This window comes from Peromyscus leucopus, chromosome 5 (assembly GCF_004664715.2).
Source record: "Peromyscus leucopus breed LL Stock chromosome 5, UCI_PerLeu_2.1, whole genome shotgun sequence".
NCBI classification, from domain to species: Eukaryota; Metazoa; Chordata; class Mammalia; order Rodentia; family Cricetidae; genus Peromyscus; species Peromyscus leucopus.
Window position 1 is genome coordinate 54333646 of NC_051067.1, and position 16299 is coordinate 54349944.

The 16299-nt window shown below is 45.1% G+C and overlaps 1 protein-coding gene across 4 annotated transcripts in view; it reads left to right on the forward strand.

Moving 5' to 3' along the window:
* LOC114707953 (phosphofructokinase, platelet) overlaps nt 1–15362 on the forward strand; it is a 65469-nt gene extending 50107 nt beyond the window's left edge. For 3 of the 4 annotated variants that reach the window (XM_028890888.2, XM_037205950.1, XM_028890897.2), the window contains 6 exons: nt 6344–6508; nt 7995–8056; nt 8487–8598; nt 10854–10953; nt 13970–14072; nt 14903–15362. In XM_028890888.2, coding sequence (XP_028746721.1) covers nt 6344–6508; nt 7995–8056; nt 8487–8598; nt 10854–10953; nt 13970–14072; nt 14903–15059 — 699 coding nt within the window. In that variant the 3' untranslated portion in view covers nt 15060–15362. Of the gene's footprint in view, nt 1–1553; nt 1570–2051; nt 2189–6343; nt 6509–7994; nt 8057–8486; nt 8599–10853; nt 10954–13969; nt 14073–14902 lie in introns of all 4 variants that reach the window. The other variant, XM_028890905.2, reaches the window with a different exon arrangement.
* The last annotated feature ends 937 nt before the right edge of the window (nt 15363–16299 follow it).

The window sequence follows — 16299 nt, forward strand, 5'->3', positions numbered from 1 at the left end:
GTCAAAAGATACAACCAAGGCAAGCTAAGTGTGAGCTGCCACCAAATACCATGAAGGTGGCATGACACGGCCCTGAGGATAGCCCCCCCCCAATTGTGAACACTAAGCTATAGAAAATTGACCTTAGGGCCTTATAACTGTGTCCCATCTCTTTCTGCAATGTGTACAGTCAAAATGTCTAATGCAGCTTTATTGGTGTTTTAAAAATTGCTGTTGCTCCCCCCTGCAGGATCTAGAAGCAAGACTTTTGGGATGGTTTCTTCAGTTTGCTTTTCTTGGGTAGGGCTGACCTGGCGTTTCCCTTTCAGTTCATGAGAGAGGAGCAGAACCAAAAGAGGAATGTTGGGAAGAAAGCTCTTGCAGCCATATAACCATCACTATGAATGTCAGAATGGAGTTAAGGCACTAACCCTCTCCATTGGCACCTGCCCTCCTCACACACCCCTGACCCTACCCCACCCACAGGGAAGACTCTGGTCTGCCAGGCATGTTGCCTACACCCCTTTGACTTGTGGTGGGAGGTGTCTCAATGACTCAGCTTCTTTTTGTATAATTTGTTCCTAATACATACCTAGCTAAAATGGTCCTCAGCAAATCAAAGCTCTTTCTTAGAAAGTTCTGAGGAGCCAAGCAAATGTGTGGGGTATTGACCAGTGGGTGTACCCAGATGGCTTTGACATAGGGTGCCATTTTGAGCGCAGTCAATTGTAACACTAACAACCTTAGCAAGAAACAGCTGAGCACCTGGAGAGCAGTGAAAAGACTCAGAGCCACCTGGGAGTGGAGGTGGAGGGTTGGTTGTGTTGCAAACGAGGGAAACCCTGTCACTGGCCAATGCTGGTGACCCTGTCTGACCTTCAGACTGATCACTCTAAGGACTAACTTACCACAGGTCCATGACCCACTGTCCAAAAATCCTTGGAGTGTACAGGTTTTAAATCTCAGGATGATTTGGTTGCAGAAAGATGGTATAGAACATGCAACATTTATTACAGCTGCCTTGTGGGGAGGCAGAGTCCCATGCTGCATTCTAGCAATAATTCCGCAGCAACTTGTATCTATAATTATACTAAGAAGGATAAATAAGATTTATGGGTCAGACTTGCCACCCACAATGGTCTAAAAATACCCTGCCTCACTCTGTGAGCTGCCTGGATTTAGGAACTGTGGGTGAGTAGACCTGTATGATACTACTAACCTGGCTTTAATACCTGAGACAGGCATTTGAAACCTCTGTACCAGTGAGTTATCCTTCTGAAGCAGTGACTGAGGTTCCAAATGATTTATCATGCTTCATGTCAGCACTGCCAAAGGCCCAGAAAGGCTGTTCCCTCTGGGAGGGAGATAGATATTGTTAATGGGGAGCAGAGGGACACACAGAAGCCACTGTGGGTTCTGGGATGGACCTGAAGGTAATGTAAAGTGCATGCCTCTTTTCCTGTCAGCATTTGGCGGTGGTGCAGGGACCCCAGTCTGCATTGGTGATGCCAGTCATTTGATGTTATTCTTGCAGCCATATGCTCCTCCGCACACTCCATCCATACCTAGAGAAGGGTTGGCATTGGCTTTGTGCTTAAACACCCCAACTTCATTTTCCTTCCCCACCTCCGCCGTAATGCCGAAAAAGGAGCAGCTGTTCCATCTAATGACTAACCCATGATGCACCTCTGTCCCCTCGGCCTGGTGCCTGCTTTGCTGCCTGCTTTGCACCGCTTTGACCCTGCTGCTTGTGTCTTCTTCCCGCGGGACAAGAAGGACAAGGCTGAGGGATGCACCTAGCAGCCTGTGAATAGTTGCAGCATGCCCTGCGCCTGCTCAGATGTCAATCCAGGCCTCTCATGGGCTCTGCTGACCCATGTGGACCAACTTCCTGCTGGTTACTTGGTTCCCTCCCTGTCACATCCCTGGAGTTTACTGCCTGTGCTCAGTGACTTGGCAAGTGATGTACTGGCACCTCTCTAACTGCCATGGCCCTGCTGCTTCAGGCTTTCCATGCTGCAGCCATGATGGGTGAGGCTCGAAGCAGCCATGATGGGTGAGGCTCGAAACAGCCATGATGGGTGAGGCTCGAAACAGCCATGAGGAGTTTTGCATCCCAGTATGCGTTTTGCCTGCCACTATTAGTAACGGTGTCCCCGGCACAGATCTATCTATCGGTTCTGATACTAGCTTGAATGTGATTGTCCAGGTAAGAGATCTTCTGCTTCTACTCCCCTTTTGCTTGCTTTGCCTTAATGATGTTTTTCTTCAGTCCTAAACCTGCTTGTCAGCTCCAACTCGCAACTTGTGGTCTTTAACCTACGCCTGTCTGACCTTAATTAGAAATTGAAAAAGAAACGCTTTTGAGATTTTTTTTTCGGGAAGGAATAAGTCAAAATGTATGTTTACTTTTTGGCCACACTTTCGATAATAGGATAGTGTTTCCTCATTTCTCACGGTGAGCGCCTTTTCTTTATGAACTCAAGATAAAATGCTCCATGCAGGCCTCTCCACAGGGTTTCTGTACCATCTGAACAGGAGAGCTGTGGACATCACTTCCGGTAAGGTCAGTTGCTTGTAGCTGGAGAGTTTCTCTCCAGCTCCTGGCAGTCCCGCAGCCCACTTATAAAATAAACACACAGACGTTTATATTACTTAAACTGTTTGGCCTAATGGCTCAGACTTCTTGCTGTCTAGTTCTCATATCTTAAATTAACCCATTTCTATAAATCTATACCTTGCCGTGTGGCTCATGGCTTACCAGTACTTTACATCCTGCTTCTCATGGCGGCGGCTGACAGTGTCTCCCTGCCTCAGCCTTCCACCTCCTAGAAATTTTCTCCTCCTTGTCCTGCCTACCCTATACTTCCTGTCTGGCTATTGGCCAATCAATGTTTTATTTATCAATCAATCATAGCAATACATTTTAACAGCATACAGGACATCCCACAGCAGTTGCTTCTGTCCAAAGTCCCATTGTTAGAGTTGTGATGTCAAGGAGGGTTAGAGAACAAGTCTCAGGAGTGAGCACAAAGGATTGGATCCTAAATCCCAAGTGTTCTTCTAAGTTAAATTACATTGCAGGAAAAGGGAAGGTGCCCAGTTGGGTTAAGCATCTGAATTCTCCACTAATATCTTAGCATGGGACTCAAACAGATGGCCATACCCTAGGGATCTCCCTCTTAACCTGTCTGTTGGTGTAGCTCATGAGCAATGTGGAAGTTTGCCTGGCCCATACTCAGCCTCCTTGGAGTTTAATTTGTGTGTGTGTGTGTATGTGTGTTAAATAGAATCACAAACAAGCCTGTAAATTGAATCCTAGTCACTGAAGGCCTTAGGGCCCAAGCACAGTCCTGAGCTTTCCCTTCTAAACATCTCCCTGAACAGGTGATATCACAGGCAGAAGCCCTAGATGATCCAGCGTGCATTAGCCTTCTGCCTTGGACACTGGATTCACAGACAGGAAAATGAGGATCAGTCATTTCTCTTACAGCACATAGTAGGACAGGAATCCCCCTGCCCATTGTCTAGCTCCTTCCCTCTCTGGCTACCCAAGTTCTTCAGTGAGTATTCTGAAGAAATACTAGTTATTGCAGTCAAGGGCAAGGTGGCAAGGAAACCTCTTAATATGTAAGACATGATTGCTCCCACATTAAATCCAATAAAGTCTATTGACTAAAAAAAATTAGCTCTGTGATGAACTAGGCCTTATTGTCTTACTTTTCATTTCCATTCTGAAAAGACAGTATGTGTAACAGAATGGCCATAATGTTTGAACTGTAGCTTGACATTCTTCCTCCAGCAGGATCCCTTCCAGAGGCCTCCCCCAGAGGAATCACCACTCTGTGCCCTTGGTGCTCCATGAACTTGGCTAGGAGGCATTTGTTCTAGTATAAGTGGTTCCCACTCTCAGCCAGAAGTTAGGGAGGCCCCTCAGCACATGGCAGATGGCATTGGTAGGCTGGTCCTTTCCATGTCAGTACTACTTTGAGTAATTGAGTGAGACATGGCTAGGATGGGTTACTGTTTTTAAAAGAAGCCAGCTGAAGTCTTCAGATGCAATCTGGGTAATGAGTGAGTATTTAGGATGAGTGTATGTAAACTCCAGGCAGAGGCTGACCATTCCAAACCCCTGCCCTTGCTTTTCCAGCCAGTGGCACATAGAAAGCCTGGGCTTTTTCTCCATGTCAGGAATAGTCTAATCAGTTTCTTTTTGTTTAATCAATAATCCATTTAGATCAGAGCTTAGACAACTGTATGAATGGGCCTTGGGTCCAAAGGCTTCTTTCTTAGTAATATTCTTGTATCATCAGGTGACTACAGCATAGTTCTTTGGATTAGTGGGCAATAGAATGGGCATATGGGGAAAGATCCAATTAGAAAAATAACCCATGTGGTTTTGCTCCCCTCAGGGGACTGGCCACCTGCCTCAGCACAGCCATGCAGATCTGTAGCTTCCCTTCACCTTGAAGGGTGGCTCTGTAACAAAGACCACCCTTTCAGTATTTGAATGTCCTGAAAGAAGTTCCTCTCTTCCTTAGTTACATCTCTGTTGCCTGAGAATTCAGGCCTTCCCACCCACCAAAGCAGGGGGATCTACAAGAGAAATTGCAGATCAGAATGCTTCTCATCAAACCTGTGTTTGTTCTTAAGCAAAGACTAAGATCTGTGACTGTTACATTCCCTGAGTCCCTTCTCCCAACAGGATGGCACTGTCCTCTTAGGTTTAGACTGTTGACGGGTAGGGCAAGTAGCTCATGCACTTTTATTCAGTATTAAGCATCTACTGTGTTGCAGGCACAGCTGGCTGTGGAGGGTAGTGGAGTGGCATTAGCCCAGCCCAGGGTTCCTGTCCAGAGAGGAGGAAATACCCAAATCTAATAAGCACGCATTGCAGGAGGACATACTGGGTGAAGAGAGGACGCAGAGTCATGAGACTTGCTACCAGAGGGACTCTCCAGTCCTAGAGTTCAAACAGTGTCTTCCTGAGGAAATGACTTTTTAACTGGGTCACAGGTCGCAGATAAGACAGCAGAAAAGAGCCTGAGTGAGTTTCCTATGGTTGTTGTCATAAATGGCTGCACACTTGTGTTAATATAATACCCTTTTGCTCACAGCTGTCAGGGGCAGAAGTCAGAGAACTAAAGTCAAGGGTCAAGCTCCAGGAGAGAGAGGCAATCCCTGCGTCTTCTACTTTTCTGACCTGCATCCCTGACAGGCCATGACCCCTGACTTCTCTTGCATCCTCTCAGCCAGCATGAAGTTTCTCTCTCCTTTGTATAATAGCCTGTTTCTGTGTCCTGGCCCCCCTTTCCCCCTTTACAATGACACACAATGGCATCCAAGGTTCTCTTAGATAATCCAGAATAATCCCGATTCAGGATCTTTTACTTATTTGTATAAGAAAATGCTCACGCCATTCCAGGGAGTATGCATGGAATACCTTTGAAGGCTTCTATGTACAGTTCTCCACTGAGTCTGGAGTCCACATGTGTGGGAAGTTCCCATGGAGGCTCAAAGAGCAGCATAACTCTGAGCTAGGAAAGCAGCTGGAGGTGGGAGCTGGACAGGGTGCTGGGGATTGGCTGGGCTGTGTATTCCACAGGAAGTCTTGGATGCATACTTACAAGTTAAGTTTTTGGACTTACAAGGTTTTGGAGAGGACAAGAAGACAGTCAGGTTGGACTGCATATATTGGAGCTCAGTTTTTTGGGTACAGAACGAATGTTGAGAATGAAGTGAGAGGCTGTCACTGGTTTTTGAGAAAATGAATGGCATCCACACGGGTGCCGTGGGTGTGAGGCAGTGGGTAGTTTTTCCCGTGTGAGACCTGGTGCCAGTGCCCAGAAGATGTCTCTGGATGCTGTTGTCCAAGAAGCTCTTCTCTGTGGACAGAGGTACCCTTATAAAACACTCAAGGACATACCTAAGATAAACAAAACCTGTCATGTCACAAAGAGCTTTTCACAACAAAACATCAGAAAAGTAATGATAGCATCTAGGAAGCCAGGTAACCAACATTCCCATGGGAATATAAATTTATACCAGCTAAATATTGGCTTGCAAAAATCCTTCCAGTGAGGACATATTCAGACAGCAAAGCAAGTGAGCTGACTTGGAGGACTACTCTCCAGGGTAATGGCCCAGCCAGGCCCCCACCGCAGGTGATCACAGATTCTGACTCACAGGCTGCCTCTAAGCACTTGTATCTACTGCCCCTCTCTGTACCCAATGCTTGCTGCTGCACGCTCAGGTTTGGTGGAGGGACATGCAGCTTGTGGGGAGAGCAGGCCCTGGGTTAGTGCACATGTGGCACTAGCCAAGGTCCTGGATTCAAATGACGGATCTCCTTGTCTCTAACCAGACCTGTGACCGAATCAAACAGTCGGCCAGTGGGACCAAGCGCCGGGTGTTCATCATTGAAACCATGGGCGGATACTGTGGCTATCTGGCCAACATGGGGGGACTGGCATCAGGAGCCGATGCTGCCTACATCTTTGAAGAGCCATTTGACATCAGAGATTTACAGGTATATCAATGAATGCATGACTCCGAGAGCACTTAGTTTAACCACGTGATAAGTAAAGAAACCTTATTTACTAACTGCCCATTGGTTTTGTGAAGGCTGGCGATGGTGTTGAAAAACACTGCAAGCTGTTTGCTTTTCAGCTGTCATCTTCAAGTCCAGATGCTTGCACTTGAGTCTTAGGAGCTCTTTGGATGGGTGACTATGACTAGGGAGGGTTGAGGCTTCTTCTTGTGTGTGAAGATACTTTATACATAAGAGTACTTTGGCAGTGTGTATGTGCATACCTCATAGGCCAGAAAAAGGTGCTAGAGTCCCCTGGAACTGGAGTTAAACCATATGGGTGCTGAGAACAGAAGCTGGGTCTTCTGCAAAAACCAAAAGTGCTCTTAACGGTTAAGACCCCCTTTCTCTCTCTGTTTATGAATGTATATGTATCTTTAAATGATTATTCTTTTAGGAAATATGAAATACTTTCCCAATGTTTGGTATAAGTCACTTAAAAATACTTATTTAATGGGACCTGGTGTTTTAAATAACATCCCTCAGACCCTTTGAAACATTGTCATGGTCCTAGTTTTGTTTCCCATTGATACGATAAAATACTCAGGCAAAAGCAACTCAGGGGAGAAAGGGTTTATTTTGTTCATAGTTCCAGGGTATGGTCTGTTGTTACAGGGAAGTCAAAGCAGCTGGAACTTGAAGCTGCTAATCACGTGCACAGTCAAAAGCACAGAGAACCAATGCATGCGTGCTAGCCATTAGCTTACTTTCTCTTGTATATAGTTCAGAAACCCTTCCTAGGGAATGGTGCCACCCACAATGAGTATGAGTCTTCCCTCCTCAATTAACATAATCAAGATAATCCCTCATAGACCTGCCTATAGACTCAGCCTGATAGAAAGTACAGAGACTTTTAGGTGGTTATGGATTGTGTCAGGTTGACAGTAAAAACTAACCATCACATTCATGATCATTTCAAAAAATGTATGTGTTAGGCAAATGTATAGGGTAAGTATTTTAAGAGGGAAACCTATTTGGGGATGGGGCAGTATTCATTTACTAATAACTATATTCAGTAGCATAGTGCCATCTCTTAAACGTTCTATGTTCATCTGATTTACTATCAATACCATCATGTTTCCCATTACCCACTATATTCCTGTGTACTGTAATACCCCCCCTCCCCAAAAAACATTTAAGCTATAAAAGCTGCTGACTGGGCTGGAGAGATGGCTCAGAGGTTGAGAGCACTGGCTACTCTTCCAGAGGTCCTGAGTTCAATTCCCAGCAACCACATGGTGGCTCACAACCATCTATAATTCTATCTGGTGCCCTCTGCATACATAATAAATAAATTAAAAATAAATAAATAAGTAAAAGCTGCTGACTATGTTGATACATGGTGTTACATTGTAGCATAAATGGTGTTATAGTAGGTGCCCAATAAGTGTACTGCCTAATTGATTGATAAAACATTCTTTTCTAGTCCAATGTAGAGCATTTGACAGAGAAAATGAAGACCACCATCCAGAGGGGCCTTATACTCAGGTAATGGAAAGTGTTTGCATACTTCCACTTTAGATGCGAGTTCTTGGGCCAAAGCAGCCATGTGATCTAAACCCCAGAAGTATCTTTCATTTTCCACTGGTTCTATGAATGCTGAAGAAATACAGGTACAGAACTGAGTTGTTAAAAAAAACAGGTTTTCCTTTAAGTAAAGGGCAATCTTTTATGGTTTATTTCTGCTCTATAGTCTGTAAGTTATTTTCAAGACATCTGCAACTCATTTACTTAAGCCCTCCTGGCTTATGTAAAGAGGAAGAAAGGGAAATATACAGAGAGTCAGGGTAGGGGCAGAGGTGAAGGAGGCTGATGTGGCAAGTGACTGGGCACCCTGAGCCTTAAGCAGTCCGGCTGGAAAGCCCTCAGCCCCTCTCTATAGCCCCGAGTAAACTTGACTCCTTCACATTCATTTCAGAAATGAAAGCTGCAATGTAAATTATACCACGGACTTCATTTACCAGCTCTACTCAGAGGAAGGCAAAGGAGTGTTTGACTGCAGGAAAAACGTGCTGGGCCACATGCAGCAGGTAGGCTGAGGTCTTCTGTGACCCCTGAGCTTCTAGGGCTCCCCTTTATAATGGTACCATTCTGTGGAAATTGAGCATAAGTAAATTCTGAGGTTATTGTAAGTATCCAGAATTATAAGTCATAGCAAACACCATCATCTTTAGGGTTCCCTGTCTTCTGTAATATCTGGGGTTTATGGGAAATGCTTAGTTGCTTTGCTCATGGCTGTGATTGAATAGCTGGCAAAAAGCACTGTCAGGAGGAAGGATTTTTGCTGGCCAATAATTTAAGGGGATAGAGCTGTCGTGGTGGGAATAGAGCCAACCATAGTGGGAATAGAATGGGGACAGGAGTGCGAGGCAGCTGGTCACTTTGAATCCACAGTCTGGAGGCAGAGGGCAGTCAGGAAGTGGGGCTGCGCTAAGGGACATCAACTCTGCCTCAGGGATCTACTTCCTCCACTTAGGCTATCTCAAGCTCCACCGCCAGTAGGGGACCAAATGTTCTAAGGCATGAATCTATGGGGAGATTCCGCACTCAAACCACAGCAGGATTTTTACAGGAAAAACTACCAGCTTCCATGTAGACGAGAACACTGGTGACTGGAAATACTCTGATTACTTCTTTGTTGAATTAAATACTAGCATTTAATAAGATTTAAGGTGGAATATGAGACCAGTAGTATTTACTTAACACTTTCACCAAATCAAGATCATTTGGAAATATAGAAGTACTTCTCCACCTCCAGAATAATGGCAATTTCTTTTCATTTTTTTAATACTCTCCATTTATGACAAATGAGTGCACCTAGGTGACAAGGCTAGCGGTCAGCGTGGGAATCAGTGGCCCCATTTTTCCTTATTTGCTGACCTATGTGCATTGCTGGGAACTTTTTATCTTCATCCATTCGTGTGTGTGTGTGTGTGTGTGTGTGTGTGTGTGTGTGTGTGTGTGTGTGCATGTTGCACATGTATGTATATGCACTGCGGTGGTTTGAATAGATATGTCTCCCATAGGCTCGTGTGTTTGAATGCTTGGCCTATAGAGAGAGTGGCACTATTAGGAGGTGTGGCCTTGTTGGAGGACATGTGTCACTGTGGAGGTGGGCTTTGAGGTCTCATAAATGCTCAAGCTACACCCAGTGAGACACTTCACTTCCTGTTGCCTATGGATTTAAAATATAGAACTCTCAGCTCCTTCTCCAGCACTATGTCTGCCTGCGTGCTCCTCTCCATGATGGTAATGGACTAAACCTCTGAACTGTAAGCTAGCCTCCAATTAAATGTTTTTGTTTATAAGAGTTGCTGTGGTCATGGTTTCTCTTCACATCAGTAGAACACTGAGTAAGACATGCACCCTTTTCCTTCCTTTGGTGTGTATGTACATGTGTGTCCATTGTATGTGGAGACCTGAGGTTGACAGCAGGAATCAGACATGATTGCTCTCCCACATTATTCACAGAGGAAGAGTCTCAATCAAATTCAGAGATCACTGATATTGCTCTTTGGCTGGTCCATGAAGATGCCCACTTGAGGGAACTTTTAAACTAGGAGCCACGAACTTATTTCAAAAGAGTTCATGAATTCCTGAAGTTAGGATGAGTAGGAATATGTATGCTCTCATTTTTGTGAGTCCACAGATTTTTATCAGTAAAGGAAGCTGTGATTCATCCCGGATATTAGAAATGGCCTGGGAAGATGATTCAACGAATAATAGCCCTTGCTCTGCAAGAATGAGCACCAGGATTTGAATCTCTAGCACCTGCATAATAAGCCTGGCACAGCTCCACGTGCCTCTGGCCCCAACATTGGGATGTGAGATAGAGAAGACTAGCTGGCCAGGCAGCCTTGCCTAAATGGGGAGCTTCCAGTTGTATGAGAGACCCTGTCTCAAGGCAATTGTTGGAAAGCTACAGAGGTAGACACCTGATCTCTTGCTCTGCCCACTGCATGTGCACACACAGATGAGCACATCTGCATTCTCACATGCCTGCACCACACAGACAGACAGGAAGAATGATAGCTTACTTGTTTCGTGGAGAACACTACAAAGTTGTGTAGCAGGCTGAGGTGAGGCTCCAAGACATGTAGGCCTGCTTCCTTTTTGTCCTGTATATGCAAAACCAAACCATGTTTGCCGATTTGCAGTTCTAAACACCACACGGATCTTGTTAAGTGATGGTATTTTTTTATTGGTTTCTTTTCTTTTTTTTTTTTTTTTTTAATCTGGAGAAATTGCTGGGTGACTTACATGTCATATACCTTGCCCACCACAGGGGGGAGCGCCTTCTCCATTTGATCGGAACTTTGGAACAAAAATCTCTGCCAGAGCTATGGCGTGGATCAGCGACAAACTGAAGGGGTCCCCGGGCGCAGGTAGGAGTCAGTGGGGAGAATGGACGCACAGTGTGAGATGCCTCAGCTCCCTCACTGGGAACCGTGTGTTATAAAGCTATGATGTTTTTCCTTGTCCTTTAAATCCGCCATTGAGATTCCTGGCATACTATCTTATCCTTCCTTGCTTGTGAGTACTGAATACCATTTATGACTTCCCAAGGTTATAATTAAACATATTAATAAAAATAAATGTTTTATTTCTGCTGTTAGCAATGGGTGGCAAGTAGTTGCCAGGCACACATTGCTTGCCATTAGCAAGACTGTAAAATGTAGCTTTTACTTATTTCTGTGGTGTCATGAAACACATTCAAGGTCCTTTTATTTAGGCTATCTAACCGTGGTTCGTTGATTTGATTCACAGGCAACTTTAACATAGGGTGGGAAATATGCACAACTGACTGGGAGTTCTCTGTCTGATTTCCTATTTCCCTTCATCAAACCCTTAATAGTGTTTTTGTTTGTTTATTTGTTTGTTTGTTTTAATTCTCTCATACAGTACTTCCTGATGACAGTTTCCCCTCCCTCCACTCCTCCTTTTCCCCTCTTCCTTCTCCCCCAGACCCACTTCTCTTCCATTTCCCTTCAGAAAAGGGCAGGCCTTTCAGGGATATCAACTGAACATGGCACAAGGTACAGTAAACTAGGCATAAAGCCTCGTATGGAGGCTGGGTGAGGCAACCCAGTGAGAGGAAGAGTTCAAAGAGCAGGGAGAGAGTCAGACACCCCCACTTCCACTGTTAGGAGTCCCACAAAAACACCAAGCTAACAACCATCACATATATGCAGAGGATTCAGTGCAGACTCAGGCAGGCTCAGTGATTGTTGCTACAGTCTCTGTGAGCCCACAGGAGCCCTGCTTAGTTGATTCTGTGGGCCAGGTTCTCCTGGTGTCCTCAATCCCTCTGGCTCCTGCAATTCTTCCTCCCCCTCTTCTGCAGGATTCCCCAAGTTCTAAGGGAGGGACCCGATGGGGATTTCCATTTGGGCTCTCTCCACCTAATGTTTGGCTGTGAGTCTTAAATACTGTCTTTCTGCAATGTTTTATTGTCTCCTCCACAGATAACCTTGGGATTCTATGATAACCAACGTCACTATGAAGTTTATACATCTTCAAGGTGTAATTTAGCTCAGCATTCTAGCTTGTACAAATTAGTTGGATGGTTTCTCCGGTCCTGCCAGGGCCCCCCCCCCCCCCCCCCCCCCCCCCCCCCCCCCCCCCGCAGTCCCATGGCCTGCTTATAAAATAATGACTCTGAAGCTTATATTAATTATAACGGCTCTGCCATTAGCTCAGGCTTATTATTGACTAGCTCTCACACTTAAATTAACCCATAATTCTTATCTAGGTTTAGCCAAGTGGCTTTGTACCTTTTCTCAGTTCTGCCTTGTCATCTTGCTTCCTCTGTCTGCCTGGTGACCCCTGACTCAGCCCTTCTTCTTCCCAGAATTCTCATCTGCTCGCCTGCCTATACTTTCTGCCTGACTATTGGCCAATCAGCATTTTATTAAACCAGTGTACAAAAGCATTATCCCACAGCATATGAAGGAAGGGTATGCTTCTGTACTTTTCTGATGGTCTTGTTCACACATTGATGAAGATACATAATGGAACTGCTAACTGCTAAGGCCAACTAACCCTTCAGGTGTCTCTAAGTTTCTTGACTCAATATGCTGTAGTGTCTGGGCTCTTTCCCTCTGCCACACCGACCCAGATGGATGCTCAGCACAGGCTCTAAGCCAGACCCAGCAGTCTTTTGCTCACTCACAGGCACATTGGTTTGCTTTATGTCCACCTGGCCCATGACTGACACCCAGACTGCTTAGATGTTGCAGTTCTTTGGGGTAGGACGCTTGTTGTGGTGATGGAAAACATCTGCCAGCTGTTTCCCCACTCTTGTTTCCATAGGGTCAAGTTTGAAAATGGAGGGTGGAGGGGCTTTCCTCCATACTCTGTGTCACATGGGAGTTTAACTTTCAGGATGTTTGGTAAACCCTTCCTGTGAAACCATCTGTCAAAACCTCCAGTTTCCTTTGTGGAAAGATTTGAGTGCTAAATGGATTTCATTCATGCTTAATGAAACTGCACACTTTTTTTTTTCTTGGATAACTTTTCTAACATGTTTTCTAGGATAGTTTACAATCATTTACATTATCAAACATTTGCATGAGACTTTTCATACTGTTCCCTTTTGAGGCCTGCAGTTCCAGATCCCATTCCCTTTTCATAGTATTTATACCAGGGTTTTTGGCACCCTCTCCCCACCTCAGGCTTCTTTATCAGTCATACTAGGTATGTTTTCATCAGAAGAGATCTACACAATGACCAACATGTGGCTTACAAATGTGGCGCTCTACAAAAACAGATATAAAAAATTCCAGCTAACTTTTAGTATTTTCAAAGTCCTGACTCTGATTTTTAATTCTCTTGATAATTTTTCAACATCACTTCATACTCTTGTATTCTTTCTGACTAGATTTCCTTTCCCAGTTTGTCTTTGAGCACTAATTATTAAAGTGAACTCTTCTTGCAATTTGAGCAGATATTCTTATTACACTATTTAGTGAAACACTTGGCCAGCACTCTATAAAGTGCTCCCTTACTTTAGGTGGAAGGCAGGTAAAGGGCTCCTCTTTGGGTGTGTGACATAAAGAAGGCCCCAGCAGAATCTAGGCCTCTTTGTATCCATCCTGGAGGAACCTTGATGGTACCTAAGGAAACAGAGCCATGTTGGCCGTCTGGGAAGGACCCTAGTCTCAGAGGTCCCCTCAAGAGACTGCACAGCTGTTGCTCAGGAGTACTCCACACCCCCATTGGGCTTTGCACTGAGCTGACACTCTTCAGAAGGCCTCCAAAGAGGGGCAGTTCTTTCCTCGATACACAGATGTACTCTCTGATGGTTTCTCTCCCTTCACTGTCTTGTTTTTTACTGCACTGGTAAATGTGCTCACTCAATATGCTGAGTAATTCTTAGATTTCTTATTCTAACTTTTACAGGGAAAAAATTTGTTAGCGATGATTCCATTTGTGTCCTGGGAATAAGCAAAAGAGACCTCCTGTTTCAACCAGTGGCAGAACTGAGGGAAAAAACTGATTTTGAGTAAGTCAATGAAATGAAATGTTCCTTATCTGAATCTCATCATGAGATGGTATGAGAATAGGAACTGTGAGGACAGATCACCAGTGCTACCCTGGCTACTGTATGGGACTCACTTATTGACCTCTTTTAGGTAATATATGAGCTTTTCTGAAGCTAGTTAAGTGTGCGTGCGTGCGTGCGTGCGTGCGTGCGTGTGTGTGTGTGTGTGTGTGTGAAACTAGGGCAGATGTTTTAGGAAGAAACAGAAGGAATGGTTTCAACTCACCTGTGCAGTGGGGTGTGGTGGAATAGGTCTGTAATCCCAGCACGGAAGCTGATTTAGGGGAGTCCTGAATTCAAGGTCAGCTTGGACAACATGGTGAGACCTTGCTCCAAAACACTAAATATATAAAGGGCTGAGGACATAGCTTTGTAGTAGAGCACTTACCTAGCTGTATGGGGTAATCTCCAGTGACATATGCATATACACATATATACATATGTACATACACAGACACATATGCACACATACACACATACACACACACACACACACACACACACACACACACACACACACACATGGCATTGTGGTAATACTTGTAATCCTAGCATTCATTTGATAAGCTGAAGGATTACAAGTTCAAGGCCACTCTGAGCTACATACTAAAACCTTATCTTGAAATTAAAAAACAGTTGTGGTGTCTCCCCAGAGCCATATCAGGTGACTGCACCACAAAGCCCATCTTTTCTGGGAAGGCTATTCAAACAGCCCTCAGCAGCCTGTAGCAGTCAGAAGTTGTTTTCCAGTACAAATGTAATACTTGATGGCTGACTTGTCTTCCTGCCAGGCACCGGATCCCCAAGGAGCAGTGGTGGCTGAAACTGCGGCCTCTCATGAAGATCTTGGCCAAGTACGAGGCGAGCTATGATGTGTCCGATGCAGGCAAGCTGGAATCCTTGCGGCAACAGCAGGGCACCTCCCATGGAGAACCGGCAGCCATCTGATCAAGCATGCTATCGCCTGACCTACACACTTGTCTAGGGAAGCCTGTAACGTTCCCCGGGGACCATGCTTTTTGTAACATAGTTATTTATCAGCACTTTATGCAAGTATTGTTGACCAAGCATTGTCAGCAGTAATAATCAGAGAGCGCCACTTGCCATGACCACTGACCCATCAGACCCTGAGAAATGAAACCCAGCCTCGTGTGCTTGATCCGGTGTCAGTTTTCTACTCTATGGGGTACTTACTGTCTTGTGCTTTACCATGTGTGTATCTTGTGGAAGTAAACATTTGGTTACAACTCCCATGGTCCTCAGCTCATTGTTTTAAGTAAGATGCTCTTTACTTGCCACCAAGGGTTTCCTCAGCAGTTTTATGGATGGAAGTTAGCAAAGTCTCCTTGGATACTACAGGGGCAGGTATAGATGGGGACCCTGCAAATACAGTGTCATGAAAGGAGGGGAAAGGGAGCGCTATGATAAATGCCAGCTGTGTGCCACCAAGCGAACATGGCACTCCTCTGTGTCCATACTGAAAGGGATGGGTTAGAGGAACTGAGTTTGGATCCCCACAACCCATTAAAAAGCTGGGTGTAGTGGCATGTACTAGCAGAGACAGGCAGAACTCCCTGGTGTGCTGGCCAGTTCCAGCCTGCTTAATGGGCTCCAGGCCAGGGAGAGACCTTGTGTCAAAATACAGAACAGAACAAATCAAAACCTGGTGGATGATGCTCGATGCAGGACACCTCAGGAAGTCTTCTGACCTCCAGCTGCATATGATGCAGAAAATCTGTCACATGCTCTCTCTCTCACACCCCCCCCCCCCACACACACGCAGTGCTGGTCTGGGACCTGAGCTTATTTGGCTTTGACACTGATGATTGTATAAGTGGGGAACATTATTAACTCCAGGTTTATGATTTAGCTATTTAGAGGTTCATCACTACGCTTAGCTAGATCTTCTTTGAAAATGAGATCAAGTGTAGAATTTTTAAATGACAAGTATTGAACCTGTGGTTAAGAGTAAGATCTCTCGTATTCTCAGTTTCAGCCCTAGTTGTACACTAAAGCCACCAAGGGGGTTTGAAGAACAATCTACCAGCTTCTTCAAAAACAGTGGTGCTGAGTGGAACTCGGGCTTTCACCCTCGGAAGGATCCTAACTCACTATTAAGGGTTAATGATGGGGTCCTAGGCAATAGACCCTCCACTCCACCCCACCCCATCGTAAATTGATGAGTCCT